This window comes from Saccopteryx bilineata, chromosome 2 (genome assembly GCF_036850765.1).
Source record: "Saccopteryx bilineata isolate mSacBil1 chromosome 2, mSacBil1_pri_phased_curated, whole genome shotgun sequence".
Classification (NCBI taxonomy): domain Eukaryota; kingdom Metazoa; phylum Chordata; class Mammalia; order Chiroptera; family Emballonuridae; genus Saccopteryx; species Saccopteryx bilineata.
In genome coordinates, this window is record NC_089491.1 from 53,588,586 (window position 1) to 53,608,068 (window position 19,483).

The 19,483-nt window shown below is 38.0% G+C and overlaps 1 protein-coding gene across 2 annotated transcripts in view; it reads right to left on the reverse strand.

Annotated features, from left to right (window-relative positions):
- Positions 1-19,483, reverse strand: part of RORB (RAR related orphan receptor B) — a 196,840-nt gene that overhangs the window by 24,964 nt on the left and 152,393 nt on the right. For both annotated transcript variants that reach the window (XM_066257082.1, XM_066257081.1), the window contains exons 4-5: positions 18,344-18,745; positions 26-147 (exon numbers count right to left, since the gene is read on the reverse strand). In XM_066257082.1, coding sequence (XP_066113179.1) covers positions 26-147; positions 18,344-18,745 — 524 coding nt within the window. The remainder of the gene's footprint in view (positions 1-25; positions 148-18,343; positions 18,746-19,483) is intronic.

Genomic DNA, 19,483 nt, shown 5'->3' on the forward strand with positions numbered 1-19,483 from the left:
ACTTTCCTGTAGTTTTCTGGAGTACCTTGCTTTGATACGCTTTAATTTCTTCATAGGTATGGGTCTGCCATGCCAGCTGGTGTAGCTCCTCCATGGTGTACTGACATGTCTCCAAATGGGACTTAATGATGTTCTGTGCAATCCGATCTATGAGAAAGAATATCAGTCAATTTGAGGGTTGTGAATGAAATCCCACTCTGCTCAAAGAAACCTGTTCATCGTATGTTTACTATGGGAATACCTTTGAAGGTACTTCAATTGTATTAGAGTAAAAATAGATAGTAAACATTACTATCTATTTTTAAATCATCAAATTCTTTATTGCCTAGTTTCAATTTTCACTCTTTTTATTATTATTATTATTATTAGCGATCAAGAGAGAGAGAAACAGAGAGAGGGACAGACAGGGATGGACAGACAGGAAGGGAGAGAGATGAGAAGCATCAATTCTTTGTTGCAGCTCCTTAGTTGTTCATTGATTGATTTCTCATATGTGCCTTGACTGGCGAACTATAGCAGAGTGAGTGACCCCTTGCTCAAGCCAGCAACTTTGTACTCAAGGCAGCGACAAGCCAGTGACCTTTGGGCTCAAGCCAACGACTATGGGGTCATGTCAATGACCCCACGCTCAAGCCAGTGAGCCTGTGCTCAAGCCGGATGAGCCTACGCTCAAGCTGGTGACCGTCAGATTTTGAATCTGGGTCCTCTGTATCTCAGTTCGATGCTCTATCCACTGTGTCACTGTCGATCACACTCAATTTTTACTCTTTTAGTAAACATTTACTGCCTTTTCCTTCTCTGATTGATCACATACCTGGGTCTTACAAGTTGTAAAGTGTTCAAATAATTAGTTATTTAAAAAATAAATACAAATTACTAAGTCTCTTGCTTTTAGCCAAATTTCACTAACAGTCTTGACATTTGTACTCCAAATTCTTTAAAATATTTGAAAATCACAGACCCCCATTGTTTATCTCAGAAAGGGAGAATTAAAATATAAATGTATTTGCTCATATTTTTTAAAAAGGAAGATTGAGTAATAATCAAAAATATAGTTTTCTACATGAAAGGAGAAGATAGAGGGACAGAGTTAGAAACTAGACTTCTTTGCCGATATTATTTTTGTAGACTTGACTTTGGAACCATGTAGATGTCGTTCGTAATTAATAACAGGAGAGGTGTTATAGATGAAATAATAGGACTCGTGAGTTGATCATTATTGAAGTGGAGTCATGGGGGCATTATATTCTCCTTTCTAATTTTTTATATGATGAAATTTTTCTTTAAAAGAGTTAAAAAAGAGAAAGTGATTATATTCATAAAAACAGTAGCAACAAACATAATTAGTCTTTTGGGGCCATTTATCCCAGATGAGTTGTATTTGGTATTGTATCTTAAATACTGATGATTTGGGGTTTGGAGGTATAAAATTTGAGCAAAAGAATCAGACAGAAGAGCTGTCCTTAAAAACCTGCTGTGAATCCCCTTATGTTGAACAGAGCTGGTAGGAGGTCCCTTCATAATCCCATTTGCCATTGTACACATAAACAAGGCAATAGTTTAGGAAACCAAAGTACACCAGAATTCTGTACGTGAGTGTGAGAAGAATGAAGATGACTGATTTTCAGCCTCATGACTATTCTTGGCTCAGACAGAAATGGAATTTTTCTTGTGTTTCAGGTTATGCCATTTCAAATGTAATTTCTTTTATGGCAGTTTTTTCTAAATAGCCATATTTCATTTCTCTAAGATAACTCAAAGCAGTACTTAGGTAACTTCTTTTTACCTTGTTAAGCTTCTGGTATATATTGTAGAAAATAAATTGAGTTTAGTGATGGAAAGAATAAAAAAATGTGATTTTATTAAACTTCTAATGAACTCTCCCCCCCAAATTCTCATTGAGCCCATTGCCTGACACATTATAAACACAGACTACATAAATTACTATTATTAGGATATTATATTTAGTTTGTCATCAGGGAAGCAATGTGATGACTCCAATGGCAACCCAACAGAGAAATTTAATTTTGGAATCACTGCTGCACTGAAAGACAGTATTTCAATATTTACGAGGGTTTTTCAATCAGAACTATAAAGCAATAGATGCAGAAGGGGTTACACATGCTAACTTATGATTATAGTTATGCTCTGTTGGATTCAGCACTGAGGATTTCTAGACTTTTATTGCTTATTATCTTATAAAATACTTTCTTTAAAAAAATCCTATATTCCAAATTTTATTGAATATTCTCCTCTATTGTGAAAAAGGACAAGAACTACCCTATACATCATATTGAAATAGATTGGTATGTCATGGTTCATCATTTTTCAATTTTACTCGGGCAGTCTAATTACTTAGAATCTAAAAAACACATATCTATTCCTCAGTAGGTATATAATAAAAACATAGATTTTTATAGCTCTATAGTTCTAAACCTTTAGCTTCTTGGCATCGTTTGTTTTCATTTTCAAAGACATGCTGATTTGTCAGTGCTTTACAGGTTCCAAGGTTTATAAGCAAAACAATGATTGCTACTCAAAATTGCAGTAGGAGAAACTCTTTATCTGTTCCTTTATGGCACATCTTGGAAAATGTTGGCCAAAGTTTTAGAATTCTCTAGTCATCTGCCACCAAAGCTTAGGGTTTTATGGGCTATGAGGATAAGTGGGCATAATAAACACATGAGCAGGTTAAGCAAAACTAGAAGTTAAATCCACATGCATGTTTCCTGACTCAACTCAGAAATCCTCTCCTAGTTTCCTGTTCCCTGTGTCCTCAGGTAGCACAGTCAGTGGCTCTTACACTTTGATGCTACCTCCAATTTACTCTTATTCTAGTCACGCTTGCACTATGGTCATTTGTGTGGATTCTGTTTGTACCATGTCTTTCAAGGTTGTGAGCTCTTCAAGAACTAGGCTGGAGAGCCCAGCATAATGCTCTCATATATTCATTCAACAAACAGTTTTTGAGAAATTATTATCAACCAGGTTAAGGTACAGATTTAAAAAAATACATTCTCTTTAGGGTCTTACAATCATATTGTATCATGATGTAATAACTACCCTGAGTTATTGTGGGATCCCAAAGAAGAAAGTGTCTAAGTCAATCTGGGGGAAGCAGAAGAATAATCATGGAGAAGAGGCTTGTTGACCTGGGACTGAGCAGGGGCTTGTTACATGGAGAAGAGATAGACGAACCTCAGGTAGAGGGAGAAGGAATGACAGTACAAAGGCACAGATAGAAAAACTAGTTATAAACCTGATAATTTCTAACATTAAATTTTACATCTTTACAACCTTACCTTTTAGAACTAATTTTGCTTTTACTGAGGGAAGAAAATGAGTGACTCTAGACTCATTTTTACAGAGCTAGCAAATGGTATTTTTAAATTGTGTCTGTCTTTTTTTTTTCTAAGTAAGAGGACAGGAGATAGTGAGACAGACTTCTGCATGCACCCCAACCGAGATCTACCCAGTAACCCCCTGTGTGGGGCCAATGCTTGGACTGAGCTATCCTCAGCACCTGGGGCGGATGGACCAATCGAGCCACTGGCTGCCAGAGAGAAAAAGAGAGAGAAGGGAAGCAGATGGTCGCTTCTCCTATATGCCCTGACTGGGGATCGAATCTGGGATGTCCGCATGCTGGGCCGATGCTCTATCCACTGAACCAACCTGCCAGGGGGCCGAGTTTGTCTTTTCTAGCATAGTGTTTACAACACAGAGTGCCTAGAGGAGATAGGAGAAATAAGACTAGGTAGGGATGGAAACATTGACAAGAGACTGAATAGTTGAGAAATGATTCTGGATCTTCTCTTGCAGATGACTGGGAGCTTGCAGAAGCCATGAAGTAGGAGAGTGATGAGGTTGGGTTTTTGTTTTAGAAATGTGGTCCTGTTTGTGGCAAAGATGAGATGGCATTAGAGAGTATGTGAAATAAATCAGGCTGTTGTGAAAATCCAGGCAAGATCTGAGATTCTGGACTAGGTAAAAACCATAGAGATAAAGACCATTCTGAAAGAGAATACATAGAAACTTCAAACAAGAGAGCATGTGAACACGAGAGAACATTCAATATAGTAGGTGCTCAGGAAATGATGAGTTAGTAAAAATAATGTTAAAAATGTCCATTCATTTATCCATCCATCCATTCGTCTGTTCATCTGTCTGTCCATCCATTCATCTATCCTTCAATTTTCTGCTTTATTTCCCAAAGGATTTTAGAAAGCTTAGTTTAGCCTTTGTTTAATTCTTCCAAAGCCTAAGCACTCACAATGGTTTTGAAGTCAAACATGGAACATGCATAATTACTGCCCATATTCTTGTGGGGAAAAATAAAAGGCAAATCTCTTTTTGATAGAAGACTTGTAAATATCAATGAAAGCTCAGACACAGTTGCAGAAGCAGTCTCCCTCCACTTCCTTCAATGAGTCTTCTGTGCAAAGGTGAGCCATGTGCAAAAACCCGACTTGACCCCCTCAAACCTCAGGTCAATAAACACAAGGTAAAGCTAGACTTGGTCCCATAGGAGTGAGGCCCGAGGGCTCATTCTCTCCATTAGAAAAGTGCACAACCGAGAGGATGATTTGCTTGAACAGAGGAAGATTTAAAAAAAGAAGGGACAAAGAGGGAGACAATGAATACAGTATGCAAAGGTCCTGCTGAGAGCCAAAGGAACTTCCAAGAGTCCTTGCCTGGAAAAATAGAAAAGGTAATAGTAAACGCTATCATCTCTAGGGACCAACCACATGAGAAAGTCAAAACAAAGAGACTGAGGTAAAAGAGCAGAGGATCTGGAATCTTTCTGGGCAATCACATATCCTTCATCCGTTTCCCTGACTTGGATTGCAGTTGCTCTTAGAGCCTAGTTTTTGTTGGATTCTTTAACTTGGTTCTGCAGGAGGCACATGTTGAAGTCGGCAGGCGCTGTTCTGGGATAATGGGTCCAGCCGGACTATGGCCTACATCCTACCACCTGCAGAGGTGATGCTCATGGACCCTACATTCTGCTCTGCTCTTCCTAAAACCAGGGATGAGGTTAGAGAGTTCTTAAGTGAGAAATAAGATGTAGTTAATATCTTCTCAGCAGTTAACATTTTGTATGTCAATTCAATGAGACAGGTTTGTCCAACTCACTAAGAGTATGCGGGCGGCTTTGACAGTTAATAAAAAGATGTCAAGGAATGAGGAAAACAGTTCAGTATGCTCAGTCCAGTCAAATCTTTCAATCATGATGAGATAGAATGTAAATATTAATGCTGGCAATGGAAAGTTGGATGTGTAATTACAGGTTAATATTAAGTCCATGACCCTTATTTTCTGTTTGATAATTTAATAAACAATAGCTTGTTCTCATTTTCTCTCTTTTTTATTCTTCCACATGTAAATGTATATAACTTTTTAAAAATAAAATTGGTTTTTTGTTTTTAGACTTTGATACTTTTCTTGAAGGAAGGTTATTGGTACTTAAGATTTATAAAATTAATAAAATGTGTAATTTCATGTCTTAAGTAACTTTTTATGAGCTAGAAATGATAATGTAGAATTCAAGGGAGAGAATGATTCTAGAAATTTTTTTTTTTGTGTGTGTGACAGAGACAGAGAGAGGGACAGACAGGGATAAACAGACAGGAAGGAGAGAGATCAGAAGCATCAATTCTTTATTCTGGCATCTTAGTATTTCATTGACTGCTTTCTCATATGTGCCTTGACTAGGGGGCTAACCCCAGAGCAAGTGACCCCTTGCTCAAGCCAGTGACCTTCGGCTCAAGCCAGAGACCTTGGGCTCAGGCCAGAGACCTTGGGCTTCAAGCCAGAAACCTTTGGGCTCAAGCCAGGAATCATGAGGTCATGTCTATGATCCCATGCTCAGGCCTGCAACCCTGTGCTCAAGCTGGTGAGCCCACACTCAAGCTGCCAACCTTGGGGTTTTGAACTTGGGTCCTCTGTATCTCAATCTGAACCTCTATCCACTGTGCCCAGCCTGGTAGGCTCATCCCAGAAGTCTTCAAAATAATTGATACGGGATGTGTTTATGGCATAGATGGTGGTGATGGTTCCATAGGTATATATTTATGACCAAACTCATTAAATTATATACATTAAGTATGGACAGCTTTTTGTCTGTTAACACCTCAGTAAAGAGGTTTAAAAATAGCACTGGATACATAGCTTAGTTAGTTAGAGCATCCTCCTGAGGAGCAAAGGTTGCTTGTTCGTTTCCCGGTCAGGACACATACAGGAAGAGCTTCATGTTCCTCTCTCTCTCTCTCTCTCTCTCTCTCTAAAGTCAATAAATAAAAATTTAAAAATAATTTAAAAACTAATTGATATAGGCAAATATGCTCTATATTTTTCCCCCAATATTATTTTGTATTAGCTTCAGGTGTACAGCATAGTGTTTAGACAATCATATACTTTATAAAGTGTTGCCTCTGATATTTCCAGCACCCAACTGACACCATATAAAGTTATTACAATAGTAGTGACTATGTTCCCTATGCTGTACTTTACATTCCCCTGATGCTTTATCATTTTCTTAATAAAAATTTAAATAGTGTTCAAATTGTCAAATTTCTCTAGCAGTGTAATCTTAAATTCAATTAGGAGTAATTTTATATCCATTTATAATATGGGCAATAAGAGGAGAGAAATTAAAATTTTGAAGGGAAAACTGGAATAAAATGAATGGTAATTGTTATTAGTGTGTGCAAAAATTATAGGACCCTAAAGCTAAGCTAACTTCCTTCCTCCATTTCCAAATGGAGTGCATCCAAATAATTCTGGAAGTTAGTTGGGTCTCCATTCTCTGTAATTGTAAAGGACTTCCACATCCTTCCCCCATCCTCATCAATCTTCATTGTAATCTGTTGGATAAATTAAATAAGTAGAAAAGAAGTGCCCCCTTAAGACATTTACGGAAGGTTGAGATGTATATGATAAAATTCACAGTGGTAAATGGAGTTTTGACAGTCAATCATATCAGACAACGTAAAGATAATCTTTTGAAGTAATGTCTAAAGAAATATATGAATAATCACTTTTCTGATGTATTGATCCCCATAGTAAAGCAAAGTTTAGAAACAAATCATCCAAATTACCTAATTCCATGTAGAAAAAGAGGCGACACCTGCTTATTTAAGTGAGAAATAAGTAAACTGACAAGCAAGGTGACAACTTCTTGTTTATAACTGTAATGTTATAAAATGAGGACCAGCTTGCAGCTACTAAAATAGCAAGTGACCTTCTGCAACTCTGATTTCAACCACTCAGCGGGTTTTTTCCACCAAAGGGGCTTATTTTAGCTCTCACTAGACATTTCAGCAAATGGCGCGCTCCAAAGGCTGCCGTGCCTCAGACAGCCACAGACTGCATGGGTGATTTCATTAGAATCCCACATCCTGAGAGTGGGGAACGTTGAGTGTATCTTTAAAAACTGCTGCTTTCAGTGTTATTACCATGAGCACCCGTGGCCCAACTTTATCAAGGCGAGAAAGCTGAGACTCAAAGCTATATATATCTATATATATAGCATTAGAAGGGGTTACATCGAACCTTCCAACTCTTTCTCCTCCCCCTCTTTTTTCTTTCCTCTTTCTCATGAGAAACGATGGTTTCTTCTTGAACTATATACCCCCTATTCATTTTTCTCCACAAGGGATTTTTTTTTTTTTTAGCTTGGAAGTATTTTTCCTAAAATACTATATCTCAGCCTCAATAAACCTGATTAATGAATTTTTAATTTATCACTTGCCTTAAGCATCTAGAGAACTGCTCAATTCTCTGTTTCACTTATACTACTAGTGTGAGAGTGGAATACTTAGGAGATTCATTTTGAATTAATGCCAGGATATCTCTACGGACTTGCTCAAGGCAAGTTTTAAGTGCCTGCATTAGGTTTTCAGAATAGCAAGATTCCTCAGAATCCACGCTCTGAGGCAGTAACTATAATATATTAGAACAACTGGTTGAAAGGTGAAACATTTAACCAAGTGTGCATTTTGTCTTTTTTACAATAGACCACTAGTTTTATAAGTTTTCTCTCATTAAATAGAACAAGTCTACTGGTTAAAGGGTAATAGAACACAATGTCAGAGAGGACAATGTCAATTTCAAGCCTTTCTGGTTTTTCTAATCTCTATTTAGAGATCTTTATTTTTTAGCATGAATAGAATTGTGCTGTCTGTCAGCATAAAAACATCAGTAACATTTAAGCTTAAAACAGCCATCTCTTAATAATACACAGACTCAATAAAAAAGTAATCTTTTTAGCATTTAAGTTTCTCAAATTTTTGAAGAAAGAGTTGGGCTCAAAAATAAACTATAACTCATTTGTTGACTCAGTTTCCTGGTCCAGCCACTCATTACTCTCCCACCAATGAATTAGGGTGGCTTCTGGTCTCCTTTTCATACAAACTCTATTGCCAATTACTATATCAGAGAAAAAAGTAACCGACTTTTACTTCATGTAAACCTAAACCAAAATGTTTTCAGAGTTCTTCAGTAAAATATATTAATATAAAATTATGATATTAACTATACAAAATAATCACCATGTGATAAAATGCAGTTCAATGAGATATAAACATAAAGAAAAACAATGAAAAAATCAGATTAATACAAGTAATAATAATATCTGGGCAAAGGCTGAGTGAACAAATTAGTAGAAAGGTCAATATTTTCTCAAATTTCAGAAAGCTTAGGTAAGAGCATTTTAATAGAAGGTAAGAGAGCTGAAAGAAAAACTGAAAATTTTTTTTACAGCATTTGTGTTTAAGCAGAGTATATACAAAGGGGAAAAAATAACATACAACAAAACAAATGAACTAAGAGGGTGACCTCTTAATAATTTAATAATGGCAAGCTGTTTTGGCTCCCAAGTGTTTTGTTTTATTGCAATAGTACATGCCTAATTTTGGGAAATTACCGTTCTCTTTCTTCAAACTAGCTAAGAAAATTGAGAAAGAATCTATTATGAAGACATTACAGCTCAAAACTTTCTTAGTAACTTTCTTAGTAAAAGACGGCCTTTGTAGAACAATCAGCAAAGATTGACTTACTTCAGTGCGCTAGAATTGGTGAGTTATAAGATGGAGGAGGCCAGTATGACCCCCTTCAGGCTTTTATTTTGTGTTCTTTGGGAAGTCACTTAAACATCTTAAAGTCTTAGTTTCTTTGGGTTTAATTTGCCATCTGCAGAAGGATTTGGCAGCAGAGACATTTTCTAAGGGCTCTGTGAAGCATGACAACTTGTGTCTGAGGGTCTACCCAGAAATTTCTCTCTGTTTTGACTCACAGAGGTTGCCAGTACAGCTCACAGTCCTAAAAGCACTTGAAGAGTCTTGATAGGACAGACAAACAAACAAAAAATAGTATAATCCAGAGCCCATTAAAATCTTTCCCCACTCTCTTTTTAAAAACGGCACCTCTCACTTATGTGTGGGATCCAGAGAAGGCTAAAAACTGATGAACAAAATAGAAACAGAGGCATGGACACATGAGACAGACTGACAGCTATCTGAGAGGAGGAGGGTGAGTGGACTGGAGGAATGAAAATGAAAAGATTTGCCAAAAAGCATATATACATAACACGTAGACAGAGACAACAGTGTGGTGATAAGCAGAGGAAAAGGGGAGGAAGGGCCACATGGAGGTGGGCAAAGGGGCTGAGGAGGGAATGGGGATGGAAAGGGACTTCGCTTGGGGTGGAGGCTGAATAATGAGGTGTACAGATGGTGCTTTACTGAGTTGTACTCTTGAAACTGGTATAGTTTTGCGAACCAATGTCATCCCAATAAATTCAATTAATTAAAACAAAAAAACAAACAAAAAACCCCTCCACCTCCGCATACTACTTGAAGCACAATTAGTGGGTCACAGATGATGAAAACCTAATTATGAAAATTGCTCAGGGCCATCATTAGGATTGACTTTTACTATTTGGATTTTGCTGACATATGGATTGACTGTTAATTTAAACACAGGCAATTCCTCCCCCCACCCCACCTCTCTTTGGAAATTTAGTCAATGTAATTCTGACCTTTAGGAAGAATTAATTCAGAGGAAATCTCTGGAGGCAATTTTACATTTTCTAACATTTGATCTAAAATTTTTAAAGTAACTTGATTATTTAACTAGTACATTTAATTTTGACTAATGTTTCAAAATAAGTGTTTTCAAAATAGTTTAGCACAAAATTTTCCTAGAATAACCTATCTGAAAACCAAATAGTAGTGCCATAATAGACCTCATAAGTATGGTTCAAATTTAAATAGTAAATTGTGTCTCCTCAGTTTTGAGGGTAAATTGTCAAAGGAAATTTTATAACCAAAAATAAAAGTAAAATAAATAAACCAAAAGTCTTTCTAGTTAGGAACAATCCCAACAGGTTTCCCCAATTTTGTAAACATCACATAAATAGTGTATTGGCTGGTAGAGGGAACCTGATAACTTGATTGAATACTGTGCTAATAACGAAGTGCTGACCTCCAGCAACCTGGCCATCAGTCAACATTTCTGTATTCCATGGCCCATGTGGTATTTTAACCCTAGCCAGCTCTTCCCAAAATAGGCGTGACACTGAGGTTAAGAGAGTACCTGTCCACTTCGATCAATAGAAAAGCAATTCAGAGCTTTTTCAGCGAGCCAATATCAAGCCTTGAAGAAAAAAATCAACAGGGGGGGCTGTTTTAGAGGCTATCTTACAAGCATACACATTTCTTCCCTCGATAAGTCACAGCAGAACCTCTTGAAATCTTTTTTCCTCCTTCTTACTGCAGAATATTTCATATCTGCTATGGCTTTTGAAATTGAGTGTATAAAATGGAATTGGTTTTCCAATAGCTTCTCAATAGTTTTTTTCCCCCCCTAGGTAGATGGATTTTAGAATCTTCTTATGAAATTCTGAATTCTGAGTAAAAAATTAATCCCAAACTAGTATCTCTAGGGAAAGTCACTGAGGAAGATCAATTTTGCACAATTTTAACTCAAAATAGAAAAAAGGCGATTTAGAAGATTCACCTAGTTAGAAAAGCTTATTAACAGAGGTACAAGCATGTAGTGACGAATATGTATACAAGTACTACTATCAACAGATATGTTTAAGTACTTGAATTAAGCATGCATGTGTGTATCACAACTTCGTATTTGTTTAGAGCTTTGCTGGTTACAAAATGCTTTTGTCCACATTGTGCAATTGACTTCAGTTATGGGCAATCACTGCCTGAGCATGACAGTAGGGTGATCACAACATATCATCAGGTGATTTTTAGACAATGTTTGAGAGGTATTTAAAGGATATCTAGAAAGATGGATTTAAATAATCATAGCAAAGAACTACAGTGTTCTTTGTGCTAGGATGCTCTAGAATAATTTATGGTCATGGACTGATGACAAATCAAGTTGATTGTCCCAGTCCTTGTACTTGGGGAATTCTTTTTTTTTTTTTTTTTTGAGACAGAGGCAGGATTCTGGAAATAGCAGCCTCTTGAAAGATATTCTGTGACTGGCAAAGAACAAGGTGGTGTTAAAATTTCAGAGGAGTCAGGTAAGTCCCTCTTCATTGACCAAAGTGACCTATGTAGGTCTGGGATAAGGTTGGTCCCTTACAAGTCAAAACACATCCTCATTTTATAGTTTCCTTTTATCTCTTAAAAGGGGTTTGGGGAGGTAATCAGGTTGGAGTTAGCCAGAGAGGACAGGTGGATTTGCCCTGGAACTGTATCTGTACAGCAGCTAATTTTTTACATTGATCGTCCATGAATTGGGGTATTCTGGAATTAGTCACCATCCTCTCGAGCTGCCTCTGATTATCCTTGATTTTCATTTTAATCAGATATCTTATTTTTGTTTTGTTCATTTGTTTGTTTTTTAGGAGGGTGGTTGGAAAGAAGAGGCTGGTGCACAATTCTGATTTGATTGTGGTTATTAATAATGAAAGAGTCATTCTGCCCTATGCAAAGTGTCGAATGTGGTCCTGCTCCTTGGAAGGGAAGCCCAGCTGGCTACTGCCATAGGCAAGTGCTTCTGCATAGGTCAGGATTGCCTGGTTGCCTGCAAATCCCCTCCTCTCCACTACCCGATCCATCTGTGTTCCTATGGCCAAAGCTCCTACCAGAATATGGAAGAACAATAATCCTTCAAAGTCATTTAGTTCAACCACCTGATTTTTCAGATGAAGGGACCGAGCCTCAGAAAGCTGAATTAATTTCTACCCAGTTCATATGGCCAGTACATGCAGTTAGGGTTCTCAGTTTCAATGTACTTTTCCTAAACTACCTGCAGAGGACTGGTGGTTGGGGTAAGGGTGGGAGGGGGTGTCAGATGACCGTGGCAGTTCATAAGATGCTGTGAATTCAAAGTAAGAAAGGAAGAACTAAAGATACTGGATTTACCTTTCCTCATGCTGCTTTAATGATTTTTTTCATAGTTCAGTCTACTTTCATTCGTTTTAATGAATAGGTAGTCACGCCTAAATCAAATGCCTACCTATATTTGATACAGGTATAATCAGAGGATGTAGAAAGTGCACGGCTAGAGTTCAGTTCTATTTTCTGTACCATTTCTGAATGAGTAGTTAAATGTGTATAGATAGGAAGATGCATATTTATCTAATATACATATAAATATGTATAGACAGAGTAAAGCAGTTATAAAATATTTATTTTCAGAATAGTGTCATTAAAAGTCTTCTCTGAAGACCATAGCACTTACTTGGGGCTCTTAATAAGCAATAATTGAAATGTCAACAGTTTTTATAGAATTCCCCAAAATAAAAGAGCACTAGTCATATCTTTATACTTCTGTATTGATTTGATAGAATAAATTAGTACACTACAAGGGATATATCACTTTTGGGACAATCCCTCTTTTTAATCTCCTCTAACTATTAATACGCAGTTTCTGTAATAGATAAAAATTTTTATTTCTGTTTTTGATGCTTAAAATTCCAGGTTCGATAAATAGAACACAAAAGGAATATGAAAGTAAATCTGTTTTAAGATTACACGGGAGAGATCAATGATTGCCTTTATCTGGAGATGAAGTTACTGAATAGAACAGCAAACCCAGGTGATGTGTGTAAAAGGCAATTTATCCCCTTAGCATCACAGCTAACTTGATGGATTTTTTCCTTTCTGTTTTTAAAAGCGTGTTGTTTGGCAGTTTGAATTGTCTTGTTTGCTGGTATCCCACAGACACATTGTCAATCATCTCGGAGCTTAAATGAGCTTTCGTTAAGAGTCTTATTCCTGCAGAATCTCCCAACTCATCCAAGGGCCATAGTAGGGGAGCAAAAACATGAGCTTCCACTTTCCTTCTTTGCCTGTTTGCCAGGCATCCATTTGCCAGCCTCCCACCCTTTAAAAACGACTGAAAAATTTTTTATTTCCAGAGATATAGCACATCCACCATGCTAACTTGGAAAATGCCAGGTAAACCCAGTTAGTTCTGCTGCCTACATATTAATTTGAAGCTTTCTTTTGCCCTTCTCTTATTTCATGTCTTTATCTCCAATGGGATTTTGAGAAACCTGAGGATATAATTCTTAAAATGTTTTAATATTTTTCTGTTTGCTTAGTCACATTTTACTTTTTATTTCTAAAACGATGGGAAACACTTAATACTCATAAGAGACATGGCTTCCTTCACCCCCTAGGAGGGTTTGAGATACCATCAGGCCCAGAATTTATATGACACTGGATTGCAATTATTTCTTTTCATGCCTGGCTCCTAGATCATGAGGTCAGGAATCGCAGTCTGCTTGCCTTGAGTGCCTGGCACATTTCAAAAATATGTTTTTGAAAGAATGCCTAGCAATCTAAGGTAGTACAATAACCCCACATTAGAATTTTGGCTTCACCACTTACCTAACTCTGTGGTCTAGGAAAATCGCTCACTGTTTCTGAGCCTTAATTTCTTCCTCTGCACAAGGGGATGATTTCTTCACCCCCCACCCGAAGGTGATGGTAAGGCTCAGACTGGTTAACATGCACGAAGGGCCTGTCCACCTCTTTCTTCATACAGAAAGTATCATCATTAGGTTCCTTAACCTAAAAAGTCTGAGTTTCTTTGGTGTACTTTTAGAAAGACATGTTTGGTTTTTCTGGAAGAATATTCCTGACTCGAATAACATTCATATAACTGACTTTTGGGAATCTTCCAACTGCTACTTAAATAGCTGTTTATTTGTTCTTAAATGTGATTCTATTAAGAGTTTCCAAATTGTAAGATTATAATTTACACGAACTAATTAAAAAACTGGTTTTAAAACACAACTCCTTTGAAAATGACCCAATATCAGAATAATGACCTGGTTGTACACATTTCATTGCCCCAGAAACCAGAGGAAGAAGATCTGAATTTCTAAAGGCCAAGAATGGTGTCAAAAAAATTCTTTCGTGTGAGATAGCCTTGAATTCACCCAGTGAATTGGTTCAGATCTTGTATCTTGTGTGTACAGGGTTCTCTTTATGACAGCTTGCCACCAGCCTGATTAGTACAGATGCTTGTTAATCAAGTTAAGTCAAAATGTCAGTGTGCTCACGCTGTAAGTGCCTCTGTAGCACAGACCTAGAAGGTCATCGAGTGGCAACAAACATTTTTTGCAGTGAGAATGCGAATGAGCATTCCCTTTGTTGATGAGCAAAAATATAGTATGATGATTAAAAAAATGGGTTTTGATGGTATTCAGACCTGGGATTACATGCTTACTTTGCATTTTACAAATTTTATAACTTCTGAGCCTCAATTTTTCATCTACAAAATGGATATACAAATACTTACATAACAGGCATAATAGGATTGCTATAAAAATTAAACATAGGACCTTGCTCAGCACAATGTAGGTGCTCAATGGAAGGTGATTATATGGTCTGTGAGCACTATTAATGTTATTAAATAATAATGAAATTAATAACATCATAATACTAATATTAATAATAATGAGGCTTATACATGACAGTTGTCTTAAGAACTTACAAATATTAACTCATTTCATCAACACACACAGGTAGGGACAATTATTGTCCCAGGTTTACAATTGAGATTCAGAGGTTAGGTAAATTGCTTAAGGGAAGAGGCCCACCGGGTCTTAATTCAGGCAATCTGACTCCAGAACCAAAGTTCTTAACCACTAGTGCTATACCTTTGGTGCTTCCCAACCAATGACACTGTTAGGGACTTAGTGTTTCCGTGAAATGAATGGCAGTTTTTCGAATGATGCAGGAAAGAATAGCAGGTCCCACTATTGTGGTTTGTCATAGGTACCTATATTTGACGCCCATAGAAGGAGTTTGTGTCCACTAGATGGCATTGCTGTTTTAACCAAAATGACTCGAGTCAATATTTAGGTTTAAGAGCCTGCTAGATATGGGAGCATTAGCAGGACATTTTAATTACATACCTAAACATCTGATGAAAGCAGTCTCCAAAGTTTAGAGAATAACTAGAGATTCTAAAGACTAATGGTATCTTGAAAGAATTAAAAATATATATGCTAGTCCACTTTGAGTATCACTGTGTAGAATATCTCAATGTATTTTGAGATTATTTAGTTGAAAGGCATCAGGTCAGAGATGAACAGACTGACAGCCAGAGAGGAAAAGTGACTTGCCTAGGGTTACCCAGACCTGATGGTTTGGGCTGTATCTCTTTTCCGTGCTTCCTAATGATTCTAAATGATAAGGAAACTGATTTTTGAATTCCTACAATCCTTTATTTTTTGGATATGGGGCAGAAGGTGGCCAAACAATTGTGAGTTTTGTTTCATTAGGTTTTGAACATGTGTTCCTAAATGTGTTCCAAATCAATAGCACTCCTGTGCTCAGATATTTAGTAGGATAAAAACAAAATACGGTGCTAATTTATTCCTTCCTTCCTTCCTTCCTTCCTTCCTTCCTTCCTTCCTTCCTTCCTTCCTTCCTTCCTTCCTTCCTTCCTTCCTTCTCCCCTCCCTCCCCTCCCCTCCCCTCCCCTCCCCTCCCCTCCCCTCCCCTCCCTCCCTCCCTCCCTCTCTCTCTCTCTCTCTCTCTTTCTTTCTTTCTTTCTTTCTTTCTTTCTTTCTTTCTTTCTTTCTTCTTTCTTTTTTTCTTCCCTTCTTTCTTGTAACATGTTCTCTTAGAAATATTAAGTGACTCTTAAAAAGGCCATTTCTACTGGTTGACAATGTAGTCTGTGGATATTAAACCCACAACAGGTAGCATAGAAAAAAACTCTGGAATCAAGACTTCCTGGAGTGGAACCTGGCTCTGTCACTTAGTAACCAAAGGACCCTGGAAAGGTCATGAGATATCTCTAAGCCTCTGTTTCCTCATCTATAAAGTGGGAATAATATTTTGACTTATCTTATTAGATACTTGTGAAAATTAAATGTATGTGAAGTGCCTGTGACGTAGTTTAAAAGCAAGGTTAAGGATAGCAGTAAAAATAGCTAGTTTTTGTATTATAGCTGATGTTCAGTTTTCTATGTCTCTCAGATGTGAATGTTTTTACAGGTGTTTTGTCAACAACTTCTATACTCACTGTCACATCTTGAATGGCTAAAAGAGAGAAATAACGTTTCAGGTTTTATAGTTGTATAATATTGCTTCTTTCTCAACCAGATGGTGAAAGTGACCAAGATGCATATGGCATGTACTCATTATGTGCTCACATCAACTTTATTTAAAACACTCATAGTCTTTAGGCTCCTACTCAGTGTAGACATAGAAGGTGCCTGAGCACATGGTATGCAAGCAATATCAGCCGAGAGTTAGTGAGTGCTAGATGAGTTCCAAACATTGCTCTGTTTTCCAAGAATTAACTCATTCAAGTCTTATAACTGCCATTTGATCTAGGAACTAATAACTTCTTCTTTTTAAACATGAACAATAAAACATAAACAAACAAAAAAGATGAGTAAACTGGGTTTTAGAAACTTGCTCCACCTCAAATAATAAGCCACAGAGTCAGGATTTGAACTCTGGTGACCTGGTTCTTAAACACTCCTTCTCTGCCACCTCTCAGGATGGGGTGCGAGGGGCCTCAAAGTTCCCTGAGTGCTACACTGCCTTCCCCACTACACTGACTACTGCAACAAAGCCTGGCATAACCACTGTTTGTTTAGCTCTTCTGGGCTACTGCTAACACGCATGCATCTCTGTCACCCAAGAGGGTAATGTATTAAACCTACATTAACATTTTTATGGTAATTAAATTAATAAGATCAGTGGTTAATAGGCTTCTGAGCTTCATAGGGTAAAACATAGTCACGACAGGTCAGAAGAGAGCATCCTAGGATAGGACACCCTTAAAGTCCCCTCCTTAGGAATCAAAGGACATCACAGCAGAAAGAGGACTGAGTTGCTGACACAATCATGCCTGTGACTAGCCCTACCCACCAGAGCCTATTTGTTGCTCTGAGGTTCAGTAACATTTCAGACTATGCTCTTTCATTGCCCATAATTAAGACTTTATTCCATGTAGAATTCTTGAATTAAGATTTTTTTTGCGAGGGGGGTATTTTTCTGAAGCTGGAAACGGGGAGAGACAGACTCCCGCATGCGCCCGACCGGGATCCACCCGGCACGCCCACCAGGGGCAGGGGGAGATGCTCTGCCCCTCCGGGGCGTCGCTCTGCCGAGACCAGAGCCACTCTAGCGCCTGGGGCAGAGGCCAAGGAGCCATCCCCAGCGCCCGGGCCATCTTTGCTCCAATGGAGCCTCGGCTGCGGGAGGGGAAGAGAGAGACAGAGAGGAAGGAGAGGGGGAGTAGTGGAGAAGCAAATGGGTGCTTCTCCTATGTGCCCTGGCCGGGAATTGAACCCGGGTGCCCCGCACGCCAGGCCGACTCTACTGCTGAGCCAACCGGCCAGGGCTTGAATTAAGATTTTTAAGAGACTTAGTGGTCTTCTGCTCTACTCCTCTGCCTTTACTAAGAAGAAAACTGAAGTACCATTTGCTTATGGTTTGTCCCCAGTTATCTTAGAGGAACAGTTGGAGCCTTGTTCATTCAATTTTACATACTATTTCTATACCCTTAATTATTTCACATTAAACAGTGTATTATTTTACATTAAACCACTGTGAATCCTTGCTAAAATTTTCCTGTTTATATCGATAAACTTTTTTTATAGTCACGAACCCAAATTTAATAGATAGCATCTGTTCTTTACAGATAGCATCTTTCTATTTATATTTTCTTTCTTCCTTTGCAGTTATTAGACTATATTTTAAAATCAATTAGTTTTCTTGCTAGAAGACATGAATGCAAGTGAATTCAAAATAGACCTAAGAAAATGACCATTCTAAATAGGAACAAGGCAATTTCAAAGCAGAATATCAAAAAGTGAGCTGGAAGAGACTTCACTTACCAATCTCAGTTATTGTTATCCCTGGTGCTAACTGCCCGTTGTTGAAAGAGCTATAGGTAAACAAGTTGGATACAGATGTGAGGTCATAGATGGGTTCTTGCTTTATCTGTTTGATTCCAGTCATGTCAAGTCCTGACTGATCAGGGGATGGCTGGCCAGAATCCACGCTGTAGTAACCTTCGGACTTGGGCAGGTCAATGACATGTCCATTGGTATAAGTGCCGCTGGCCTCATTGTTCAGGTTGCTGAGGCTGTTGCTGATGCTGCTGCTATACACCCTAGCAAGGGCTTCTGCCTCCCCACTCTGCTGCTGCCGCTGCTCCTGCAGCCGCTGCTGGTGCTTCTGCACCTCTGCATATAGGCTGTCCCTTTGCTTCTTGGACATCCTTCCAAACTTCACAGCTGGGTTGGAGAGAAAAGCAGAAAACAGCCCTTGTGGTTATCATTCTCATTAACCATTTGAAGTCCAAAGGGTCAGGCATAGTTGTCTTCTAAACCATCAAATGCACAAACTCCTAGCACCATAACCCAAAAGTCCAGTCACTTGCACTCCATACCTGGTGAAAGGTTGTATTTGTGGGTGTCTGTACTGGTTTATGCGCACAGTGAGAACTAAGTCTAAGCTAGGAAGAAATGTGAAAACTTACATATTTCTTGTTGACATGAAGTTAGAAAGCATTCTTTCTTGTTCTTTTTTTACTTGTGGGGAAAACAATCATAAAAAAACACCCTACCAAATAGTACCTGCTATTCAAATAACCAAAACTCATTTTTAGCTTCCCCTCCTAAGCATTAGAATTACTAGATTGTTGCACAGGATCATATTATTTCACTATTTTCTATAGTGTGTTGGGTAAGATCAAGGCAGGGTGATAAATACAATTTTAACTAAACCACATCCATTTGCCTTCAGTTGGCTTTTGGGATCAAATAATAGTAATTTTGTGTATTCAGTGGCCAGCAAGTGAATAAACAGTAACCCCTCCTCTCTCATTCTACCACCCCCAAGTTCTACATTGCCCATCTCTTCTGGACAAATCCTTAGCCATTCTGAAGAAAAAGGAGGAAGAGGCTCTGTGAGTAGTCAAGAGAGTAATATGAGGATGCTATCATCTGAATGCATTGTTTCTTAACTTGTAG